The sequence below is a fragment of the Varroa destructor genome, unplaced genomic scaffold, assembly GCF_002443255.2.
Source record: "Varroa destructor unplaced genomic scaffold, Vdes_3.0 BEIS01000001.1, whole genome shotgun sequence".
NCBI lineage: Eukaryota > Metazoa > Arthropoda > Arachnida > Mesostigmata > Varroidae > Varroa > Varroa destructor.
In genome coordinates, this window is record NW_019211454.1 from 52,548,568 (window position 1) to 52,571,794 (window position 23,227).

Consider the following 23,227-nt stretch of genomic DNA (forward strand, 5'->3'; position numbering starts at 1 on the left):
TCTCGGCCTGAATTTCGACCCAGCTGTTTCCAGTTGCACCGGGACGGATGCATGTTTTAAATATCTTTCTTGTATATATTAACAGATCATTGTCCCTCAAGTAAACTACCACAATGTGTTACATCGTCCCGTATAGGGCAGTTAAAGCAGGCGCCTTGACGTTACCATCGATCGACTAATAAAGACACCTGTATCCTACCTTTTGATAATTCAAGGTACTTAAATCTGTAGTGCATGGCTCGCTCCTCGATCAGAAACGTGGTCGCTGTTCCCTTCCACGTTATCGCTGGCATCATTTTCTCTATAAGCCTTTTTAGTGTTAAAAAAAAACACAGAGATAACCTTGACAGAAACTTTGTATTTGAGTAGTATGATATTCGCTTAATAGATCCCGTGAAACTCTTTCGTTTAGTGTTATTGCTTATTTTTGGCTTTACCGTACAATTTGAACACATCCCGTAGGTTAATTTCCTTGCCACTTTATCATGTTGTATAAATACTACTAAGGCTATATCTCAACTGATTGATTACGCGCTGCAGTTCCCAAAAGCTTCAATTTGTTGACTTTCAGCGGCTCTCTGGTTAACAGAGCTGGTTCACGACGTACCTGTTTAGAGGCTGACCAAGCAGAATTCCTGTATACCAATTTGGAATTATGGCGAACTTTACATACATTTTATGAGGTCTCTATTCTCAGAAAACAGTTTTTAAAGGATCATTTTTCCTCGTGGACGGCGAATTTGAATCTGATGTTGTACGCAGGGGTAAAAAAATTCTTATTTATCCTTTGGCGAGGCAATAAGTAATTTAAAAGATCAATCTGTGTAATAAAAATGCTAATGATAACACATTTGAAATGGAGATGCAAACCAAATTAGATCTAAATATCTATTATATAGTTGAGATCGCTGTTTTTTACCATTTAAGCTATGCGAAATCTAAGGCCGTTGAATAGCGCTCCTTAGGTATATTCTTCTGGACATCCAAATTCTGATATTCAGATCAATCTGGCAAACGAAGCGTCTTCACAGTGTGAAGTTATAGTGAAAACAATATTAACAATGGTGAGTAAACACACACTCAAAAATAACTTAACTACAAGGCTGGGCAAGCGCGTTTTTCGGTCTCCGTAGTGGTATCCGAAGAGCTTGGAGAGCCAGAAAATGTAGAACACTAACATGGTGTAAATAAAAAAGCTTAATGCAATGAACTCTGTTGTGTAACTCTTATTAATTAATATTTGGGTTTGGATCTTCGGAACCGATCTAGTAAGGCCAAGAGGACGCTTCCAGGCTGGTGTTGGTGCCTGTCGCGGAGCTCTTCAATAGCTGACTTCACCTGGAAATAAAAACACGGCACAGGTAGGTGGCGTAGTTGTTTGAGTCTGAAAAAAGAATTCGAACATTTATGGCAAACTTGCGATGGCTTAATATTTATGTATCTGTAATACAACATTATAGCACTGTTGAAGAAGTTGCACTTTAACTGCTTGAAAAAACCAAAAAGAAACCATGCTTGTTTCTGAAAGAAAGCCAACAATGTTTCTATTTAATTTTACGTAGCATGGAACAAATTGTTGGTAATAAGCAGGAATTTCATTTCTTTATCTTGCTATCAACGACAGCTGTTGCCGGCGTACCATATCCGATAGTTACCCTTGCTGTAAACTCCTCAACTGTTTCATTTTTGCCACAGTATAATGGTTCACCGAAGTACGTCCTGCAAATCGAACGAACCCTGTCAGCATATTGCATAATAGCAAAGCTATTTAAAAGGCCTAAGTGAAATCATAAAAGAACATCGAAGCTATTTTTCTCGATACTGTAGCATTCACTATAGACCACAAATAGCAAGTTTTTCCGTCGGGGAAAAATGCGCTTCTAGGAAACGGCAAGCTACTGCACTTACTATGACGATCGTGAAAAGGTCCATTTAATAAAATTCCATGATCTCTTTAAATATATCGTTATCTATAATTTCCTTGCTTCCCAATGAGCTTGCAAGTTGCCTACAAACAAAGCATGCTAGTACGTAATATTTTTGTTCTCGATTATACATAGAAAACAGCCGCATCTGAGGGAAATATACATTACTTACGATTACGCCAAATTACTAAGGTACTTGGACTTACGATACGTTAATAGCATACAATTATTAGTAAAGTATTTTAACTAGTTCGTCCAAACTCACTTAATAATATTCGTGGATGCGCTAAAAGCCTTCCCTATTAGGCTTTCACATTTTTAGGCTCTCGGTGTAGTTATTAAGCGAAGATGCTACCTCCATTCATGATTTTAGGACGCAGTTCTGCCAGCTGTTTAGCCATAGTGAGTTGTAAGAAAAAATGATATGAAGCGGTGTTTAACGGCTTGTACTTATAGTTTTGATACAGTGGAATATATGTTAGCTACTTTAAACCGAAGCTATCCGCGAATTTACCTGAGCTTCACGGGATAGCCACCAAAGGCAATGCATAATGGGAATCGAACTTTGTCGTAGAATTCCCGTATTAGACCTGCAACATACATAATATTGCGTAACATATTTATGATAAGTATGTTTGAGATTACAAGGTGCACGGAAACAAAAATAAGCTGCATCGTGTATGTCATGTGGAGCTAACGGAATCTTATTTCTCACGCGATATAACATTCTCCAGCCGGTTTCGCGCCACTGACTTCAACCCGGTACCCGGGTTGAAGTCAGTGGCGCTCTGAGCTCTTCTTTTTGTATGATGCCTTGACGAGCTGTCTCCCTCAACGTTTTAATAAAACAGTGGTACATTTTGGCGGAGCTCAACGTTTTCATCGCCCGTTTTTCGAAAACATTGTTTGATCCGGTTCGCTTCGATTGGACTATGCGGTGCCTTTCGGTGGATTACCAAACCGGAGCTTCTCACTACCTGTGAGAAATTATAACACATAACTCCTAGGAGTTGCGTTTAAGTTTCTTTCCTAACTGACGATACAGTCGCCATTCGAAGCTGTTAGGGATAAAACTGCGTACGCACGGATTTACACTATATAGGCTTACTTTAAGGCCCAAGCGTCCGTACATCTTTTAACTGAGGGGAACGAGGGTATTCAAGTAGACAGTACCCTAAACTTTGTGTCCGGCCGGGTATTACGTGTAAAAACAAAATAGGTAATGATCCTTTTGTACACGAACTTGCTCTGCTAGCATTTGGAAAACGTGCTTGGCATGCCAAACGCTTACAAGTAGTTTCATATTGAGTGGTAATAATTACCCGATAAGAAAATGTTACACGTACAGCAGAACGACCAGACCATAAAAAAGCCACTATTACAAAGGATTAATTAAAATGGCTTTCGGATAATGCTTAACATACATGGATGTTCGAAGCTGAAACAGGCGCTATAAGTTGGTAAGAGGCTGGATATTCAAGCCTCTTGCACAACTTGCAAGCATAACTTTGTCCGCTCAAATCGGTTTTCGTCCTGCAACGTAATTCCACTCTTGATCCTCGTAAAGCCAATTTAAAGTCATTGTATTCAAAATAATTTTGTACAAAGTAAAAAAAGTTTTTCACTACTTCATTCAATACTTCATTACCTTGAGGTCGGTTTGTTGAAATAGAAGTGTCTGGCATTCATAAGACTATTTGGAGACTGATTACGCAGAGGAACGAACTCTATATGTATTTTCGAAGCATATCTTGATGGTCCTGCTTCAGCTTAACAAAAGTGTCACCCATACTGCTTAGAATATATAACAGCAAAACTCGCAGTCCACTTTGACTACTCGGTCAGTAAGATGAGATCAACCAAGTTATCCTGGGGGCTTCACGCTAAGACGGACATGTTACTAGCTAATCAGTTGGGGGCAACCTATCCTCGAACTTTCTTTCGAAGCAACTTTTCGCGTTACATAAATTCGTTGAGTAACTTACGTCGTTGCCAGATTTGAATCAGTAATTTCTGACTTTTCAGAAAACTAATTTTCAACCCATTGGCAACCTCTAACAGCGAGCATCCCTGTTATCCGGATTTTGATTAAATTTTGGTGTTCGCTAACTCCGCATCTGGATATTTTACAAGCTTTTGTAGTGGTTACTTTTTGCTTCTTGACGAGAGCAATTAGTGCCTTTCAAGTAGCCATAATACTTACCATAATTTTACTGACTAGATTATATAATGTGATAATTATATAAAATTTACAAGCTGTGAACGTATGAGCAGTAACTCCATCCTTGCCGGTTTTTCAATTCAATTTACCATTGGCCCGGACTGGCCTTGATCATCGACCCTACACGTAAATATATGCATATATCAATAATTATCTTAATAAGGCGTAAGCTTAGCTCGTTACCGGCCCCAACAAAATTTTCTAAAAGGTCTTAACACTAGCAACTATCGTTCTTACTCTGACAAGGGTATTTTTTTTAAAATTCTAAAACATCTATTAGTGTATAACAGTACCTACGGGAACGAACTGTATTAAACAAAAGATACGTGTTCCATAGCCTATAACCCATTACGATTAAAGTTGGGTCGCGAGTAATGTAATGCTGCCAAATACACATGTGATCGCCCAGTATCATACGAATGGATACATACCATCAGCGCAAAACGGGACCATGTCAGTAAATTGGCGAATATTCTGTGTGAACATTGGTACAACTGGTTTACCGGAGTCCTTGGTCATTTGGGCGAAACCCCGTCGTCGTCGCCATTCAAGTCTGTTCCGAACATACAATAAAATATATATTGATCTATTTATACAACTACTATTAGTTCAGTTAATATCGAACAAGGGTACATGCAGATTAACGAAACTATCATTATTTCATAACTTGTTAAGGGATAACTTGTTATTGGTTTACGCGAACGAATTTATGATAACAGTAGCATAAAATGAAGAAAAGTTTTTGTCCCTTCAATGAAAATATAGCTCATGTTTATGAAATCAAACTCTTCTTAAGAAACGGGTCGAACTAAGCAAAATTGATGGAGGCTAACTTGGTAGTATGCAATGCCCGTTCTTGCTCCATGCTCTCTTTGCATCATATCGCCTCAAATGACACCTTAAAATACATATGTTCAGACAAGAATAGCTAACTATTTTTTCGTACGAGGTTTTATATATCATTCCAACGCAGGCTTGAAAAGTACATAGGAGCTTATGTGCGCACTTTCCCAGATCAAACCCAGAATCCTTATCAATCGAGCCACAATGATAAGTTACTCAGATTTCCGCTAGATTTCTACGTAATTATACTGTGTCGTCAGCCTAAAGATATTACTGACGAATATTCCCTGCTGAACATAGCTTCGTACGCTCCGCCCGGGCTGACAGATAGATATCGGCCGAGCCGTAATAGTTCGGTGCAATGAGCGCGATTACCACACGTCGCTCCCATTACCTGCAGAAGTATCATACAGAAGTGCGCAAAATATTTACCGGTCATAAGGAAGTAATAAGGAATCAAAGTATTGAAATAAATAAGTGTTGCTGGTTAAATATTATATATGTATATATATATATATATATTTAAGACTGGACGTCACTAATTAATAGCGTACAGATTTGTTAGTTCTACCTCAGTTTTTACCTCAGCCATAATTCGGACTCCAGGGGTGCGATAAAGTGTCTTGTCGATGACGGCCACGATTTGCTGGTTTAGGAACTTGTGGAACACAGCACTGATGTATATAGCGTCAATCGGTACCATGCCGTGATAATAGACGATTAGGGCACCTTTCGCAGGTATTCGATCTAATCCGTAAACCTCGTACCCTTCGAGATTGTGCATCAACAGTATCGTAAATGTAGGGTCACAGCGTTTTTATTTTCTAACACATAGAATTGCCACGGGCAAAAAGCTTGAGCTTCGCAAAATATTCGTATGGAAAACTATACCGCATTCCCACATTCTTTGTTTTGCAATCAAAATGGCCTAGAATCGTCATACATTTTACGCTAGTTAGGCACCAGTCCAGTTTCCCTCCCCGAGAGATCCTTGCAACGCACAGCCTTTCTGTAGTAATCAAACATGGCATACAGGCCGTACTACAATAATATTAACATCAGAACAATCAACACGATTTACAATGAACTCGAGAGCGAGATTTGAGAAAAAAAATATAATAAAAAAGAAGCTTTTTCCTTCTAGGAAGGTCTGATGTTTCGTCTACAACTTCGTGCTTGCTTGGACGTCCAGACTCTAGAACGTTTTTTACGCGAACGATTTCACGAGAATTGCGAAAAAGTTGCTGGAAGAATGCGCAAACCTGCGCTACGTTTTTCAATTGTAACATACGAGCACTGGTTAGAACTACAGACATTTCCTTGTGTCCAAAATATAATCCTGTTTCCCATTTTTTTTTTTAATGAATTTGAATCACGGTATTAGTTATTCAAGTTGACGAGTGGTGCAAAGCTGCTGTTCTTAACAATGCTTAAAAATCTTACTGGATTCTTCAAAGGTCAGGGGCTAACCCTGAAAAAATCGTGTATGTCACCAACAAAGTCGTACAGGGTTGTCGATCTTCGTACCTAGCTTATGCATTTATCATTATTATTACCATGTATTTTTATCATTATTTAATCATGTACCTAGTAATAAGGCCATTGTCCTATGAGTTTAATGCTTCAATATACTGGGGCAATGAACTATCTTGTGACGAAGGCGGTGGCAGCCGAGAACGATTCTATGCGTCTTTCTCATACCGTGATAGATTCGAGCGATGCTCCACCACATTTCGCTGACCACTCGATGAAGCCACGCCTTCAGCCTGCCTCGACTGTCGTCCCAAAAAAAGGTTGTGCCTTTGTAAAGGAGTGACAGCAAAATCATCAAAATCGTTGGATAGATCGAAAGGTACGGTACAGTGAAGCCCAACTGCCAATTCAAATACAGTGCATGTTATAAAAATGAATAGGAGCTCTACTCCAACAATAACATTACATATTAAGCTAAAATTAAAACGCGTTATTAGAGCTATTTACGCAGACGCGTGTCATTATATCAATTGTAAAATATAACATGGTTTTCGCAGTTGCTATAAAAAGGCAACATATAATCAGTTACTATAATAATTATCATGAAGGGTTGTTACGATATGCGAGATGTTCTAAGAAAACCATAAAAAAAACACTGAATTCTTACAAAAAAAGATATCTGTTAATGAATAATGTTGAAAGCACGTCGTACATGTATGTATTAAATTTACCCTGAGCTTAGCGTACGTTTTCCCGTGCGAATACAATACAGATACAATAAAACAAGTAAAAAAAAAAACTAGGAGACGCGGGCGACCGAAAATTAATAGAAAATTAAAAGTTAATGCTATTACATTAACACATTAATTATTTTTTTTATCACAATGATAACATATTATATGCTACGACTGAATTGGGCTCATCCTAGACAGGCGGCAAATTACAGTGTCAGTTCGCTTTCTACACAATAGCTTATAAACGCTCTGTATCTAATAATCTACTATTACATCGATCATTTACTGAAACAGAAGCTATTAATAAGTTGTAATAAGCTTTAGGTTTCACCTTAGATCTCTGCGTGCACGCAAGTTGAATAAAGTAGTACTTACGATAAAACAACCAGTAACAAAGCCATATGACCAAGTATAGTAAACCACATAGGGCATACCAATAAGTACCCACGGGTAAAACACCCACGCGAACCAATCAAACATTATTGAATGAACGCCGTCACAATCCGCACATCCGCATATATTCTGCTGACAGAGCGATGGACATACCCTAGTTTGTAAGACAACATTGACCTGTCATCCCATAGACTCTTTCCTGTCGACTGAAGCGGTTTGACTTTGTTTAGTAGCTTACAACGATGACAACGCAACAGGAGGACAGCGCTTTGACGGAAGGTAAGACCGAAGACAGCGCAGACGTCTGTTTTCTGGCAAGAAAACGAGCTACAATCAACCGAATGAAGATAAGCTAATTAAGCTTTTCTCTCTATGCCTAATAAAGGAAAATGATCTACAGCTATCTTGCCTTCCTTGTTTTCTTTTGTTCTTAATGATGGTGATCACGATGGAATTGGAGATATGGAGATGCTTGAGAAATTCAAAAAACTATTAGTCATACCATTTATCTAGGTAGCCAAAGTATAGACAACGTAGGGTTTTAATGACTTCTGCTTTGTACCTGGCAGCCCAGATGCTACGAAATGTTTACCTAATATGGCCTTATTATGAACGCTTAACGTGCCGTCAATTGTTAAGAACTGCAAAAAATCACATCCCAAACGGTACAGTGATGTTGTAGAAAATTTTTCTTTTTTGCCGAACCTTCGTCAAGCAAAAACGTATCATCGGTATGGTGTATCGTTCTCTCAGCATACTGAACCCTTTGGCATTTCAATTATTACGCTAAAAAAGCTAAAATATATTCTAGGATTGTATTATATAGGTGCTGGACGGCGAAGCCCATATCGGCAGTCTTTTACTTTCTAGCGAAAAAGCTTTGAACTAGAAAAACGTTTAATTCCGTTTTCGCATTACTCTGCGTTGCGCAAATGTCACTACAATAGGAGATATTATTGACATAAATGAGATTTCCTTCATTAGATATTACTAGTATATCCGTTTGCAATATAACACATGTGGTTACACACGGAAGCGTCAGTGTGTCGTGACCGTAACGCGTACGTACGTAGAAACTTATACCGATTTATTAAGCCATTTTCGAAAATGCGGGATGTCGGACACTAAAACCGTAATTTGAGGTCATAGACTCTCGCCGATAGAAAATCAATCTCCACATGATTTTACGTTGTAATAAAAGGTAAGATCGTGTATATATTAGTCATTATTTGCCGATATTTGTTCAGAGACAACTTTCCGATATTTACAAATAACGGGGGGACTGTTGTCGGGAAATGAAAGCTTGACATCGATTTAAAGTTTCCAAAAACATACTACGTCAACACAATATATTCAACTAGACAATACTTATACGTAACAGACAGTGGGGTCCCATTTAAACATCGGTAATTCAATGGAAATGCAACGAGAGACATAAGAAGGCACGATAGTTAATAGTGCTACGGGTACCCTAAAGGCTTTCGATTAAGGCGCCGCTCGCTTTCTCTAACCTAAACGTTATAAATCCGCTCATGTTATCACACACTACCATTGAGGAGCTGATTCTGATAAGCCTTGGTAATATGATTATTCGACCAGAGCCCATAGTTACTACGGGAACCACAAGTTCCAGAAACCTGAGTGGACCGTTTTTCGCCTATCCAGCATAGTCGTAGGGCTTAAGATGAAACCGCTCGGGCTAGATGGTCAACTATTTTTGACTAAATTGCATTAGCTTCATTTAGTTGGCCTAATTTCAGTAAACTGTGAACAAAATATGGCTCAGTTAGATGTACGCACAGTGGTTGGGATCAGGTTGCTCCGTACTTCTGTGTACCCTAAGCGATTAGGGCGGTAAAATACGGTTCGCCTAAGTTATTGCATCTTGTATTGGTACTCGACTGGTCCATAATACCCGGGCTTTTATGATGATGTCTAACAGATAATGATGTCGCTTTTAAGTTTCCTTTTGTTTGTTACGAATTTCCACTCTCTGTATGAATGGGAACAGCTCTCGTTGCCCTAAGGCTTAAATTAGAACTACGGTAAATTGCTGATATCATTTTAGTGGTATATACTGTACTTAATTATTATTATTATTTTTTTTTTTTCTCATTTATTTACTTTGGTTATTTCATTTGATTTTATTTATCTAATTGACGGTCTGTGTAAAAAAATAACCATGCCAGAACTAGGCAATTAGTGATCTAGCAGCCTCTAAACCTATTCACGGAGGCGTTACACAAATACAAAATTGATGATAACAACAAAAAGTACACAATGGGAGGCAAGAATTTTCTACTTTGACTATTGTTATAGGATTATATATTGGCTAGATAGGTATAGGAGCTAGTACCACTATTGGCACAGTAGAGAAACTATATGCGCGGGGTACTTTTACTCGTCTATTTATGGAGAAAATATGAGCCAATCCTAAAGTTGCATATCAATCAGTGATATTATAGTAAAGCTCTATGGTATCGATTATTAATATTGCTTTAATAGTTGCATCAGTCAGAGTGGTGACCATACACCCGACGGGTGTCCTATAGAATCCATACAATCCAATGAAGTTAACATGGCATTAACAGGCCTCATCGAACTACAAAGCTGATGACGTCAGCACGGCAGCGGGCAAGAGCTTCAATTAAACAAACAAGAAGGGGAAGCGACGTCACGCGATAGGGTAACGCCGATTTATTTTTCTCGCTAGTGTCTTCAATGCATTTGGAGGTACTGTGTCAAAACAGAGGATCCTGTTTGTTGCAGATGGTGCGAAAATCAACGTGACAGACATCTCTGGGAAATGGGCCGTTTCATAACCTGTCATAGCAGCCCCTCTTACATAGACTGACGTATAGCGTGACGTAAATGCACACTTTATTTTGATTTTAGCTTTTACCGAGCTTCTTTCGTACGAAGTGCCTTCGAGTCGATTACGGGCATTCGATTGAATACGGTGGAAACAGTAGTTAACTATTGGCTATATTTAATTTATTACATGTGTTCATTTTTGGTCAGATCGATTGCAAAAATTGGCTCTAACACTACGGCCAGACTAAAGGATAATACACGCTAAATAGTTGTGTTGTGTTGTTTGATTCACACCAAAGTTATTATAATAATAGTAGAATAATAATTATTATCCGCAAAAAGAGGCTAACGCATCAGCTAACGCAGTATTGATAATCAGACCTAGAAATTCCTGCATTTATAGCTGAAGCCTGAATGTGACGAGCCGTCGTAATTGGCGTTGGTCCAACGCGCACTTATTACTAAAACGTTTCTCAATTATCGCAGTCGACCACCAAAGCTATATATATATATATATATATATATATATATATATATATATATATATATATATATATAGCTCTCATGGGAATAGTTCGCCCATCGAGAAGACACTAATAATAATAATAATAACGCGAAGAGCTAAGCGGGTAAAGAAAACGTGGCCAAACCAGGTGTTTGCGTCGACAGGTGCTCTACAGATACAAGGCAATATAATAGATACGTATCCTGACCCCAGAAATACGAAATGTAAAGGTGAATCCTCGTACGCAGAGATCGCATTCATAGTGTCGTTTTGGTGTATATCAGACTATTCTGTGTCCTGCGAGCTTTTTTAATTAAGAGAAATATGAAAACAGAGGGGACGCATCGTGCAAAAAAATATTACCGTTTCATACACGCAAAACGAACGCTTTGTATGAGAAGCTGCAACCGCTTGCCAATGTTATCTTCGAGTCAACCATGCGAGTGATTTTTCAGCTTCCGCAGTCCCGGCATTGTTTGCTCTATCTGCCAGTCTCCTCTGCTGTTTCGTTGTGTCTGTGCTTCGATACATCTGTCTGCAAACGGCATATGTCGTCTCAATGCCTGTTTCTTATGTACTGTCACTTTGACAACAGCACACTGTGCAATATAACTAGAAAGGAAAAATAACAGCTCACCCTATCTTTAACGTCCTTTCTGTTCTGCTGCTATGGGCCCTGACGGGACAGGATTGAAGCACGGACACGGAGCAATCGATGATCGTAGCGCATCCATGCGACAGGCCATAGATAGGCGAACGTGCGGAGAATAGAATTTTTCGAAGAAGATGAAAGACGCGTGGAAAGCTAAAACGTCATGCGGCGCAACGAAATTTGCCTAACTTTAGGAAATTTTTTAACTCCATAGAAATCTTCTGTCTTCGTATGCTTGTACTGTTTTTATGGCACTTCAGAATATACACATGTGAGAGATGATGTGCGTACATATACTGGCGGAATCAGAAAAGCCTACCCCTAAATATAGTATCGAACTATCCAACGTTCAAAACAATATTGTTACGAGAGAAATCTTAAGCTTTCTTGAGGGTCAGGTAAAATAGGTACCCTTCCTTACCGACGTACGGATAATCACTACGTAACGGGCCTAAACAGTCTCTATAAAAGAGTTAACAAATTATATGTACTTGATTCCAGTATAAATCTAAAATAAAGGACTAAGTTTGTTAAAGTGAATATGCCAAGAAGCTGAAGTACTACAGTGGTCTCGAAGCTGAAACGAGCAGAGAAACGCAAAGCCAATAAGAAGAGGTTCGCTAAATTGAGAAGATATGTACAAGGACATCTATATCTCTAATAATCCACAATTCGAAGATACCTAGGTTAGCATAGTTTCATCTCATTTACCATCGCAACTTATTAACGACAGTTATTATAAGATACCCTGTCATAGACATTATGCCAAAATAACTAAATGCGTTTAGTCTCTCACATCTAAATCTACTTCCTAAGCACGCACCAGTATAGTGTCATTAAAAAAAATCTATTTTCCAATAGAGGCTTTTCATCACATAATCTCGTATGATATGTGTTTATCAGCATTTTGTTTTTATATTGAACGACGACACATTGCTGCAAAATCACGTATATATAAGTCCAATATATCGAATACTGAAAAAACGACCTTGTATTTACTGCCCACCGGCCCATAGTACTCGGGCATTATGTCTATAATCGCCTATAGAAAGCTATAGTCATCGGATCAATTTAAAGTATTCACACACACATTCGAGCGCCCATGTATCCAGTCGGATAGCTGGATCTTTGGCTGGACAATTATAAATGCATCACCGCCCACCGTTTCTGACCTGCGATTTCGTTCCTTCGCCAGAGAAACGTCCTGCTAGCCTTACTACTGTACAGACGGCCATCCGCCTACAGCACGCCTTCGTTGTCCACTTTCAGTTTGGATTTCGTCAGCTGAATCCGTCGGTTTGGCTATATCCTCCCCGAGCGCAGCTGTCAACCGAACTTTCTCTTATAATTATTTTCGGTTGATCGAAGTGGTCAACAGAGGGAAACAGAGGGATATATGGCATGCGAATAAAACGGAGGGTGGTGACATTTAAACCTAGACGTCTAACTGGCGGCACGTGCAGTCTCCAAGGGTTGAGTACAGCCAGGTCCACATGTGAAAAAAGCGGGACCCAGCAAGGCCTGGGGCGAGTACTAATCGTTATAAAGCCATGGGTCGCCGACTATTTAGGCAACACTACAATTCTTGCAAGTAAACGAACTGATGAGCCATCGTCGTATGTCTGGGTTTACTGAAGTGATGTGCACTTCTAAGCTGGCTCAACTGCTTGTAGCTAACGGCTACGTTGCCTTGGAGACCTTTTTTGCCAAACACGGATCTGGTAGTCGACGCGTCAGCTAGTGCTATCACCAACAATCGGCTCTCTCTTCGGTAATGGATGGGCGGCTAGGAAGCAGTACGAACTAGACCAAGGAAGTTAAAAAGCGAAAGGGAAGCTCTGGCTAAATACAAATAGCTGACAACAACGAATTCCAAAAAACCGTTTAGGATTCATTTTGATGGCTCAATAACTGCACTACGACTTATATCATTAAAGAAAGAAACGAAGGAAGTTGGAAAGGTAAACGGCATGCGCCTCTAGCTGAACCCCGTACCGCAGTGCCCTGAACGACTAGTATCGAAATCTTCTGGTATGTATGGGCTACTTGGCCTCGGCTGAATTACTCAAACTAAAGGTATGTTCATTTTGAGTATAAAATTTTGTCTGTATGACGTGGAATAATAAAAAATTCTAGAAGGTTACAAACAATTTTGGAGGACGGTTAAAGCCTACGTACTTTAAGTTGAGCTCGAATCAAAACTCGCTTTATCATATCTGTGTACCTTCTTTTCTGTACCAAGTTTATCATTAATCAGTATAATGGCAGCTAAATAGACGGATTAGTGAACACCCATCTCAGTAAGAGAATTAAGAACGAGGCGCCAAATCACATCTGGACACGCTACAAGTGGCATCAGTCTTTTAAACAAATAGTATTATTCTATGTAACTGGCGGTTAGGAAAATAGGAAAATATTAATCGAAGCTGCGGTGGGAAAGCATAACTGCCATCTAAAAAGTAAATCATAACAGCAACAGAAAAATAAGTATTTGCGATATCCACTTCGGCAAAATGCAGAAAAGACGGAAATCAGATTTCATGCCCTTTGGTCGATCTCGTCATTTTTTTTAGTGGGACAGGGCATCTCGTCATTTTTTTTAGTGGGACCTGCATCTCTTGCATAAGGTAAGAAACAGGAAGACGACTAGACCAGTGATTACGATCCTCATATTATGCCCACTCGTGAAGTTGTCTCGTAGTTAATAAGTGGACGAGAACATTTTTGGGTACTTTCTGTACGATTGAAATCTCGCGTTCTCCGCTGCCCTTTCCTAGTTTTCTGGATATTTTCCCCTCTGAAGCTGCAATAGACCAGGGATGAGTGATGAGAGACCAGATAAGGGATGAGTGGAGTTGATTCATTTGAAAAACTGGTTATCTGTATACGACTCTGGACAACACATACACGAGACACTCTCATCTCAAAGATATTTTTACGCATTTCAGTAATTTGTTACGATTACGTATGTTTTTATTAAAACCAAACAATAAACGTGGTGCTCACATAGAACTACCATGTAATAATCGTATGTAATCAGTAATAATAAAAATAATTATTATGCAGCGGTACGCGTGCAACGTAAATATTCAAGACTTTTTTAATTGCCTAGGTACTGGTGGCTATGTGCGATTCTGTTGTTCGTAGAGAATTTTTTTGCGTTGAAGTAAACGAAAACAGCCCGAAGTTTACTTCGCACAGGATCGTATCGTACCGCACGAAGCCAGATTAACGCATCAGGAGAGCGTATGGTCCAGTGTCCTCGTGGTTGTTAAGTGAGTGATTTAATTAATTATAGCTTTATTCAAATCACGTCCAAGAAGAAATCGCAAATCCTAGTAACATGTCTCTCGATCTTCGTCTGATTAAAATGTCCACGTGAATAGCGTACTTTTGTATATAAATAAATTGTTTGTGTTATTAAAATGTGTACTCTCGGAACAATTCACGCTACCTAAAACGAGCGATTCGAGTTTACGGCATGTACCACAGATATCCCGGCTTCTATATGGACTTCAATGATGACAGCCAAGTACTTACAAACAATTCGCAACCTTGATCCAAAATTCGAACTAGGCCAGTTTTGTTTCCCATTGCAGTCAGTATGTTATTAAAGCAAAATAAGCAAAATGCGTAGGCAATGGTACTTTTGTCAATTTTTTTTTTCTAGTAATCAACTTGTATATATGCACTCTATTTTCTTAAAGCAGAGCTGTAGCTTTTTTTTACATTGGGGCAAATGTCGCATAAAGCAGAAGCCCATCGAAATTCTTTTTGTCTTATTCGATAGGCAAATTGTTTGCGTTCGAAGCTCAGGCAAGCTTTCATGACATAGAAATTATCTTATAAAGCAAAGAGAGAATTTTCCAGCTGCACATCATCAGAGAAAAGCAAGTGCTCAACTGCTTATGTAGGGGTGCCATATTTGGTTCAAGTGCATCATACAAGTTCAACTAGTTGCCACCCTTGACAATAACGAAGTGTTTACTTCGTTGTTTGTTTTTGTGTTTGGCACTCTTTGACATCGAATCCATCAAGAATTGGCGTAATGGCTTTCACGGCGATTAGCTGTGAAAATAACAGATCTGCCATCGCCATTATCAGTATAAGCGGTTGCAGTTCCCAGCTGGTCATGTCGCAGCTATGGCATAAACGGCCAGAATTACACAGCCTCTTAAGACACTGGCACCGCTGTTTGAACTGAATGTTTGTTGAATCTATCATGCACTACGTTTCGCCACTAATGGATTTATCCAAAGCTGTAATTAGTAGGAATCACTATCGTACAGAGAGATACGTACACTGGGCTGAACCACCGAGAAGCTCAAAAATAGAATACGATTCAAAGCTTTAGTTTGTCTAGTTTCAAAGCAATCTGCCTACATTTTTGAAAATGGGCTTTTTTGAATTTTTCACTCCCAGAAAGTCAAAGAATAGGCAGTGGATGCGGCTACATAATATATATATATATATATATATATATATATATATTAAAAAAAAAGAAGGGAAAAGTTCACAGAAAAAATATGCCCTCCCTAGGTGAGATACATGCAAAAAAAATAAAGTAATTAATAACAAAGCTTCAAGTCAAGAGCCTGGCATAGGGTGCTTCATCAGTTTGTGAGAATATGCACAGTTTCACTAGGATTAAAATCTCAGCTGAAGAATCCCATGGCAATTAAAGTGAGACTATGCTAGACTGCATTAGATGATCGTCCATTTGACGGCAAGGTACGGTAACGTACTACATTTTAGTTGATCATTCTACAAGCCAACACAAAATAAGCCTAAGGCATGGCGCACTCAGAGCACACCAGCTAACGGGACGATGTTGTTTCGCCTAGTGAATATCCTAGATCAAATAGTTGATCTCTATAATTTCGCCGCCGAACTAGCTTGAATCATGTCGATAAGGTCCAACAATGACTTTGGACAGCGCAGTATTGAATGAAGTTACATTTACCACATGACCGCTCTTGAAATGGCCGACTTTGCGATGAAAGCAAAATCCGATGTTCGCTCACAGGGCTTTTTTAGCCATCTTTTTTCTTCTTCATCGTCCATTCAAAGGTGGTGTTTTTATTTCTTCATTAGTCAACTATTGCTCAATTACCTGTTGCGCTTCACCAGACAATTGAATGCATCTTAGGACTGCGTCAATCTTCGCCCAAGTCCACTCTAGCAAGTTCTATCGGATTGCAATGGTCGAAAAGCAAAAATTCTTTTTCGGTCGCTTTCTACTAAGAGAAGCTTTGCAGCGATAAGTTCTGCATAGGATTTCCATCTTCGATGTGACTCATAAGAGCGCGACCGCTGTTTCGTATTTTGTACGATTCGCGTCCGCCGAATTGTGAGGGTTAGCATCCCCAAGGGCAAGTGCTCCGGAAGCAAAAAAAAAACGCGAGAAATAGGGTTGAAAGCAGGACGATACGAGGGAAAGATTTAGGACAGAAAGACTGATGTGCATTTCTCTACGCATTTGTTTCTGAATTTTGACATCTGATTGGTTCAACTTGACTGGCTGAGGCGGTGCCAGGGCGACTACTGCTGACTCTTCGATGTGTCATATATAATTGATGAAACAGCGGTCATTACGTTCCATCGTCTGTCTCAAGGTAAGAGCGGGAAAAGATGCGTGGCCTTTCAGGCATGTTAATAGATAGTCCTGCCGATGCCATGATCTACGTTGTTTCCCAGTCTTGGACACGAGGAAGATCAACAATTCTGCAGTTCAAAAGGGCTAAACGGTGTAGCTTTATACGTCGCTACAATTTGCTTTCAATATGCCTGGCAAAGATTGTCATAATACTCTGTCTCTCATCTCTCTCTGTCTCTTCATCTCGCTAAAAAAAGCTGCGTAGGAAGACAACACCAATTTTTTTCTCCTATACGTAATATTGTTGTCAAGAGTGATGCTGACAGTTTTAACGTAGTGAAAACGTAACAAATCTAATTGTTGGTTTTTGAAAAATAAATAAAAATCAACTAACGCCTTCTAAGCTTCAGATCAGTATTAACCACGATTGTGCTACAATACAATGTGTGAAATACACATATCATATGGAACATCAAGTTAAATTTGGTAAGTTATGGTATAATTTGTATTAAAAATAAGGTTGAACTGATATAATTTTGATATCCCGCAAACTGGTATTTAGATATTTCTGTTTAGTTCTAGATGGAATATGGAGCTCTATCTTGTGGAGTCGTCCTTTCGATTGCCGTACCGACGACAACCTATGAGTCTCTTGAGACTCATAGATTGTCAGAGTTCCTCAAGAGGAACTCGATACAGCGGGCTGCGATCATCGTTTCATTTTCAACGAGTATCTCATAGTAACAGGTGACCATTGCAGGTACTTCGATCACCTTATATATGAACCTACTCAACACTCGCATCGAACTCGAATTTTTTTTTAAAGCGACGCCATTCCCTCTCCTCGGCTGGCAATAGAGACTGAAACATGCCTCGTCTATGACGACCATATACTTCAGGCGATTCGAAGTTCTGCAAATAATCGTACGTACACACGCGCATTTCCAGTCGACCTGTAGTCAATTTACTAGGGATCTATTTTTACTCAGTTTTCGCATTTTTACTATCTGGGTTATAATCCTCTAAGCCGATGAGGTTCCAAGCTCTACTTTCTGAAGAGCCTTCTTGGTTGCAGAGGCAATGCGTACTGCACTTTCATTTAAGGCCTTTTTTCTCACCAAGTTTCGATGACCTTCAGCGGCGTAGTGGCCTCCGAAGAATAAAAACTTTGCCAACGTGTGTTGATTTTCAAAACTGAAAAATGTTTTTTTCTGCTGCTCTATATTCTGCTGAGTACACTCAATCGGTTTCCACTTACAAGTTACTAGAAGACTGGAGTATTTATCAGTCAAGTTTCGTCTTTTAATGGCAGGTAATTTTTCAGGCAAACGCTATTCAATTTCGAGGTCCATCTGATTTATTTATAAGACCTTAATTATAATAATTAATCATTATTTTTCAAAGTTCTACACGAGGCCTCTGATCAAATGTTTGGTACGCTATGTCTAAGCATCCTGAAAAAGCGAAAAAATATAATTTCAAAAAACCTTGGATAGCTAATTTTATATGACAGGCTACAAATGAACGCGATGCATTATTAAAATGTAGATCAATTAATCAGTCCATCAAAGCTAAGTACATAAAATACCCAGAGGAAAAATAGAAGACCGGAGAGGGTGCCTGTTTACACAGAAAATTCTCTACTTGGTAAACCGGCCAGTGGTCTTAATATCAACCCCTTTATGATACCATATCAACGCCAATTCCATGCAAAATAAATCAAACTCAACAAGGATTTCCTGTTGCAAATAGAGCTGTTGCCTTTAGCAAAGGCTCTTTTAAGGATGCAGTACTAACTGGCATTCATACTGCGGCCTTCGTAAGGGCGTTAATAATAAGGTTTAACATAATTTCCAGTATGAGAAATCAACGGCAAATACCATGCCAACAATGCAGAAATGTTGCTTTCATTCCACGGGGATAGGCAACACACCTTGATGCAAACAATAATTTTCGTTAAGCAAAAAAATATGCGGCAGTACTAATCGGCAACGCTTACTTTCCAAGCTGACGCATTTGGATTCAACAGTGACGTGATAACTTTACAAGATCAGAGTAAATAGAACATTGCACCCGATGGCAGAGATAATAATTCGCATTAAATAGATCACGGAAGTGTAACTTCTGCCGTAGCTGACCTTCAACTATCTCTTTTGTGCAGTGCTGTTTACCATTGCTTCAACGATCTATTAAAGAAAGGGGTCCGATACGAGAACTTTGAAAGGATCGAGCCGGAGAATACATTTTGACTATGTTCATCGCCATTCCCGTTGCTGTTCAGATTTCTGCTAGGGGATCTACCCTCAGTTTCGAGCCTGGACCTTCGTCCTTTTTGTAAGTAAGCACGTTGCCATTTCGCCATGGCGGGAATAAAAGACAGAAAGGGGTGTGAGGAAGAACCTCAGCCGCATTCAAGTAGCCCCAGAACTAATCTGCTATTGTATAGTTTACAAACAGCTCGAAGTAGCAGAGGGAACATGCAGTTCTAAATAATTATACATAATGGTATTACTATTTTATTATTATAGGTCGAATTTGTAGTAGGGTACTATAGGTAGAAAAATTGTTATCTAATTGAGTAGCAAAACAACGCCCATAACCGCATAACATAACGCTTGCTTATATCAATAGAACAGCCTTGCAGAAAGTCATACCACTGTTCTGCTCAATGATAATAATCATCTTATGAAGATCAAAGGACTTTTTTTCCTAGAGTACAATGACTTTGAAGGTTAGGCATGCCTGACACAAGGTGCTTTGCGCAAGAGAGCCGCTTACAGCTTGCAAGGACAAGACGCAACTAGCATTTATCCGAATATTATATTACTAGTGATCTTGGTGGCGGTCCAAAGCACAGCTAAGGGTCATTTGTAGCAGATGCGCGCTATAATAACGCTATACAAGAGGTAACCTAAAAGAAAGGGCTCATTAAAGTTCAAGGGAACAACGGTTTATCACGACAACGGGTGTTTAAAGAATACATTGGACCGTCACGACGCAAAAACTAATCTCTTCCTTCCTTAAGAGTGTTTTCTCATAAGTTTGTTTAATATCCATAAAGTGATAATATTTGAAAACGAATATTTACATATATTTCGAAATAAATACTCGAAAATTTCGAGCATTTCTTGCAATGCCTTCAGTAATCGGGGCATAGCAGTTACGGTGTTGGCATTTACCATTAGACCCGGTTAAATCTATTGATGCTTATTTTTGACTTTTCTTTCGATACTTATTATTACTTCTCGACTTTTTATAACTAAATGATGGTTTTCGATAACGCAGACTTCGATGCGTTAGCTTTTACAAACGCTGAAATTGACCGGTAGTATTAACAAATGAACAAGTTGAAACACTCAGTTAATATAAGTGTTACAACTGTTCTAGAATGTCCTATTAATAGTAATATAACCGATGTTATTTATGTATGTAAAACTTAGTTCTATATTTGTGTAGACAGTAAAATTACTGAGTGTTTTGTCTTGAATTTATCTCGAAAACCCCAAGATTTGCCTAATTATTATCGTCGTCCAGATTTGAACAGAATTTTCGACGTTATTTATGAAACAAGGTCAAAAACTAATCTCACTCGATGTTTTTATAACTAAAATAATTTCATTGTATTGAAAATTAATGTTAAAAAATTGAACAATTTAATTCAAAGCAAACAAAAGTCACACACTTATAGAAATAAGTTATTATCTCTTTAGCCCCGTGTTCTCTGGTTGAAGGGTACCTGCCAATATCTCATCGTACACCTCTTATTCCTGCAACGTTAGGTAGTCTCAATCAATCCCCAAAATAAAACAACAAGTGTATATCTTAAACAGCAATGGATTTTTTCCATAAGATGTAAGAATGTTCAAAAAATAAACTTTAAATACGCTCGATACGAAATTTACAAACGATTTAAGAATTAATTAGCAGAAATAACCGCAGTATAGTAATTTGGGGCATGAAAAGATCTATTTAATCTAGCCGAAGAGATAATTATATCAAACACAGGTTGGAACTATCGAAGAATATCAATGAACTTGCAAAATATCAAAATTAGAGAATAAATATGGAAAAGTGCTTGTCCTTAAAATGAATGAACCGACGGGGTAAAATTACCTCGGGATCCTTCAAGGTTAACCCAAAATATTTTGCACTTTAACAACCTGGCAATGTCGGCCTGTTAGCCTATAATATCTTCATGTGTTCAAGAGAATTGTGCTGACAAAGAAACGGTTTCATAATCACCCTAGGGTAATGCTCATACTAGTTAGTTTATATATATATACATATATATACGCGTGTATGTTACTTAGAGAATATGTTAGTAGGAAAGGATAATGTGCGTGGCTCCTATCAGACCTAAATCTTAAAATTCCAAACGCCGCAAAACATAGAATACTTTCATTCAGATTACAACTCTCCTGAATGCCTCAGAAAGAATCTCATCAACGTATTTTCCCTATTTTTTTACTTTAGTTATAGCGATGCTCCGTACTTCAGGAAGTTTGTTTTAAAAGGCATGCCAGGTAGATATTTCTGCGAAGGAATCTAAGGCAGGTTACATATTGTTGGTTGTCAAGGTGGGTTGAACCTATGAGTGACACTCAATTTCTCTACGAACGATTCCTCTACATCGTTGCTCCATATGGTAATATCTAGTAAACAGGCAGTGACAGGTGCCTTGCCCAAGCTTTTATACCAAACTTCTGTAATAGGAAAATATTAATAGATACTTTGCCGTTCACCACGCGTCATTGATTCCTCCTTCCTTGTTTACTAATTTACGGGCAACGTAAAATTCTATTATATAATTATCAAAACGCTCTATAAAGTGTTACTTACAAAAAACGCAGTTCCTTACAGAGTATTGACATATTGTGTCGTTTACTATATTTATACAGAGTACTAATATTCGCGTGATTCTAGAGTATTTTTTAAAAGAATGCAACTATCTGTGAGGAAAACGTCTACTGCGTTCTCGTCTTTCCCTAGATGTTATCACATCATTCACTGTTATATAATTTAACCAGAGACCTCAGGGGAAGTGCAGAGGAAGACAGACAATTAGTTGTAAAACAATATAGCGCATCGTCACAAACAAGTAGAGGAGTCATCACCCTGTCGTCAGCATAATGTCTTTGGCGTAATTCTAAGGTTACCACTTCCAGCTTTGCCTGTCAAGCAACGCTACTAGCAAATATATACTTGCTCCAGGCAATACATTCTTTCTTGACAATTTCTCTCTGTTCGCACATCTTCCGTGAAGCGTACAATGTCGCATTGGAAATGGAAATCCAACGTATCTGAAATAATAAGCTATAATAATCTAGAGAAGAACGTAGCAATCATTTGTATCGTGTGTTGTCCTTATTATTTCTAAACTGTAAATAATGAATTTTTGGTCGTTACTTTATATATGCGCATGTGCAGATGGTCCCTAGTATGCACATAGTTATAACGTCCGATTATGCTTGGTTTTTGCATTGTGCTAGCAACTAACTTCGAGCATTTTTAGAATTTCATTAGAAAAAACAGGTTCAATACTGTGTTCTATTTGGAAAAAAAAAAAGATGTTTTTCTGTTTCCTTCGAACGAAACTGTTTACCTGAAGATCATTCCGAGCGGTTTTTAACACTGTTTTTTACGAACGAACTGTATACAAAGACCTATCGTTTCGCGGATGTCGATAAGCCGCAACGACTTAACGTGTTTCCTTCACGACATGATGAACCACTGTAATGCCTTACATTAACGTTTACTGTAATCATGGCGCTTTGCTTTGCTACATCAGCCTTTTTTTTCTATACAATCATTACAAACATGTCTCAAACAGACAGACTTTTTACCCGCGGAATTCATTACACATACACGCAAACGATTTCCATTAGTACCACAAGAGCACCACCGCGAATACCTGTGCATATTTTTAAAAAGCCATTTTGAATTTCGGTTGCCTCTAAGAATAAAACTGCTAAGTGGCTTTTGGAATTTACTTACCAAACGATATTGCCTCTTCTAAAAAAAAAACGACTTCAGTATACTACTGGACCTGGCAAGGTAAATACGGGCGATTT

General features: G+C 38.7%; 1 protein-coding gene across 19 annotated transcripts in view; it reads right to left on the reverse strand.

Moving 5' to 3' along the window:
• Nucleotides 1-338: 338 nt before the first annotated feature.
• Nucleotides 339-23,227, reverse strand: part of LOC111254585 (DGAT1/2-independent enzyme synthesizing storage lipids-like) — a 44,614-nt gene continuing 21,725 nt past the window's right edge. For 3 of the 19 annotated variants that reach the window (XM_086993110.1, XM_086993108.1, XM_086993106.1), the window contains 9 exons: nucleotides 11,546-11,713; nucleotides 11,272-11,443; nucleotides 6,691-6,862; nucleotides 5,573-5,757; nucleotides 5,268-5,383; nucleotides 4,578-4,699; nucleotides 2,440-2,515; nucleotides 1,656-1,719; nucleotides 339-1,338 (listed from right to left, as the gene is read on the reverse strand). In XM_086993110.1, the coding sequence (XP_086849236.1) occupies nucleotides 1,234-1,338; nucleotides 1,656-1,719; nucleotides 2,440-2,515; nucleotides 4,578-4,699; nucleotides 5,268-5,383; nucleotides 5,573-5,757; nucleotides 6,691-6,817 (795 nt within the window). In that variant the 5' untranslated portion in view covers nucleotides 6,818-6,862; nucleotides 11,272-11,443; nucleotides 11,546-11,713 and the 3' untranslated portion in view covers nucleotides 339-1,233. The other 16 variants (XM_086993163.1, XM_086993158.1, XM_086993135.1 and 13 more) reach the window with 15 other exon arrangements.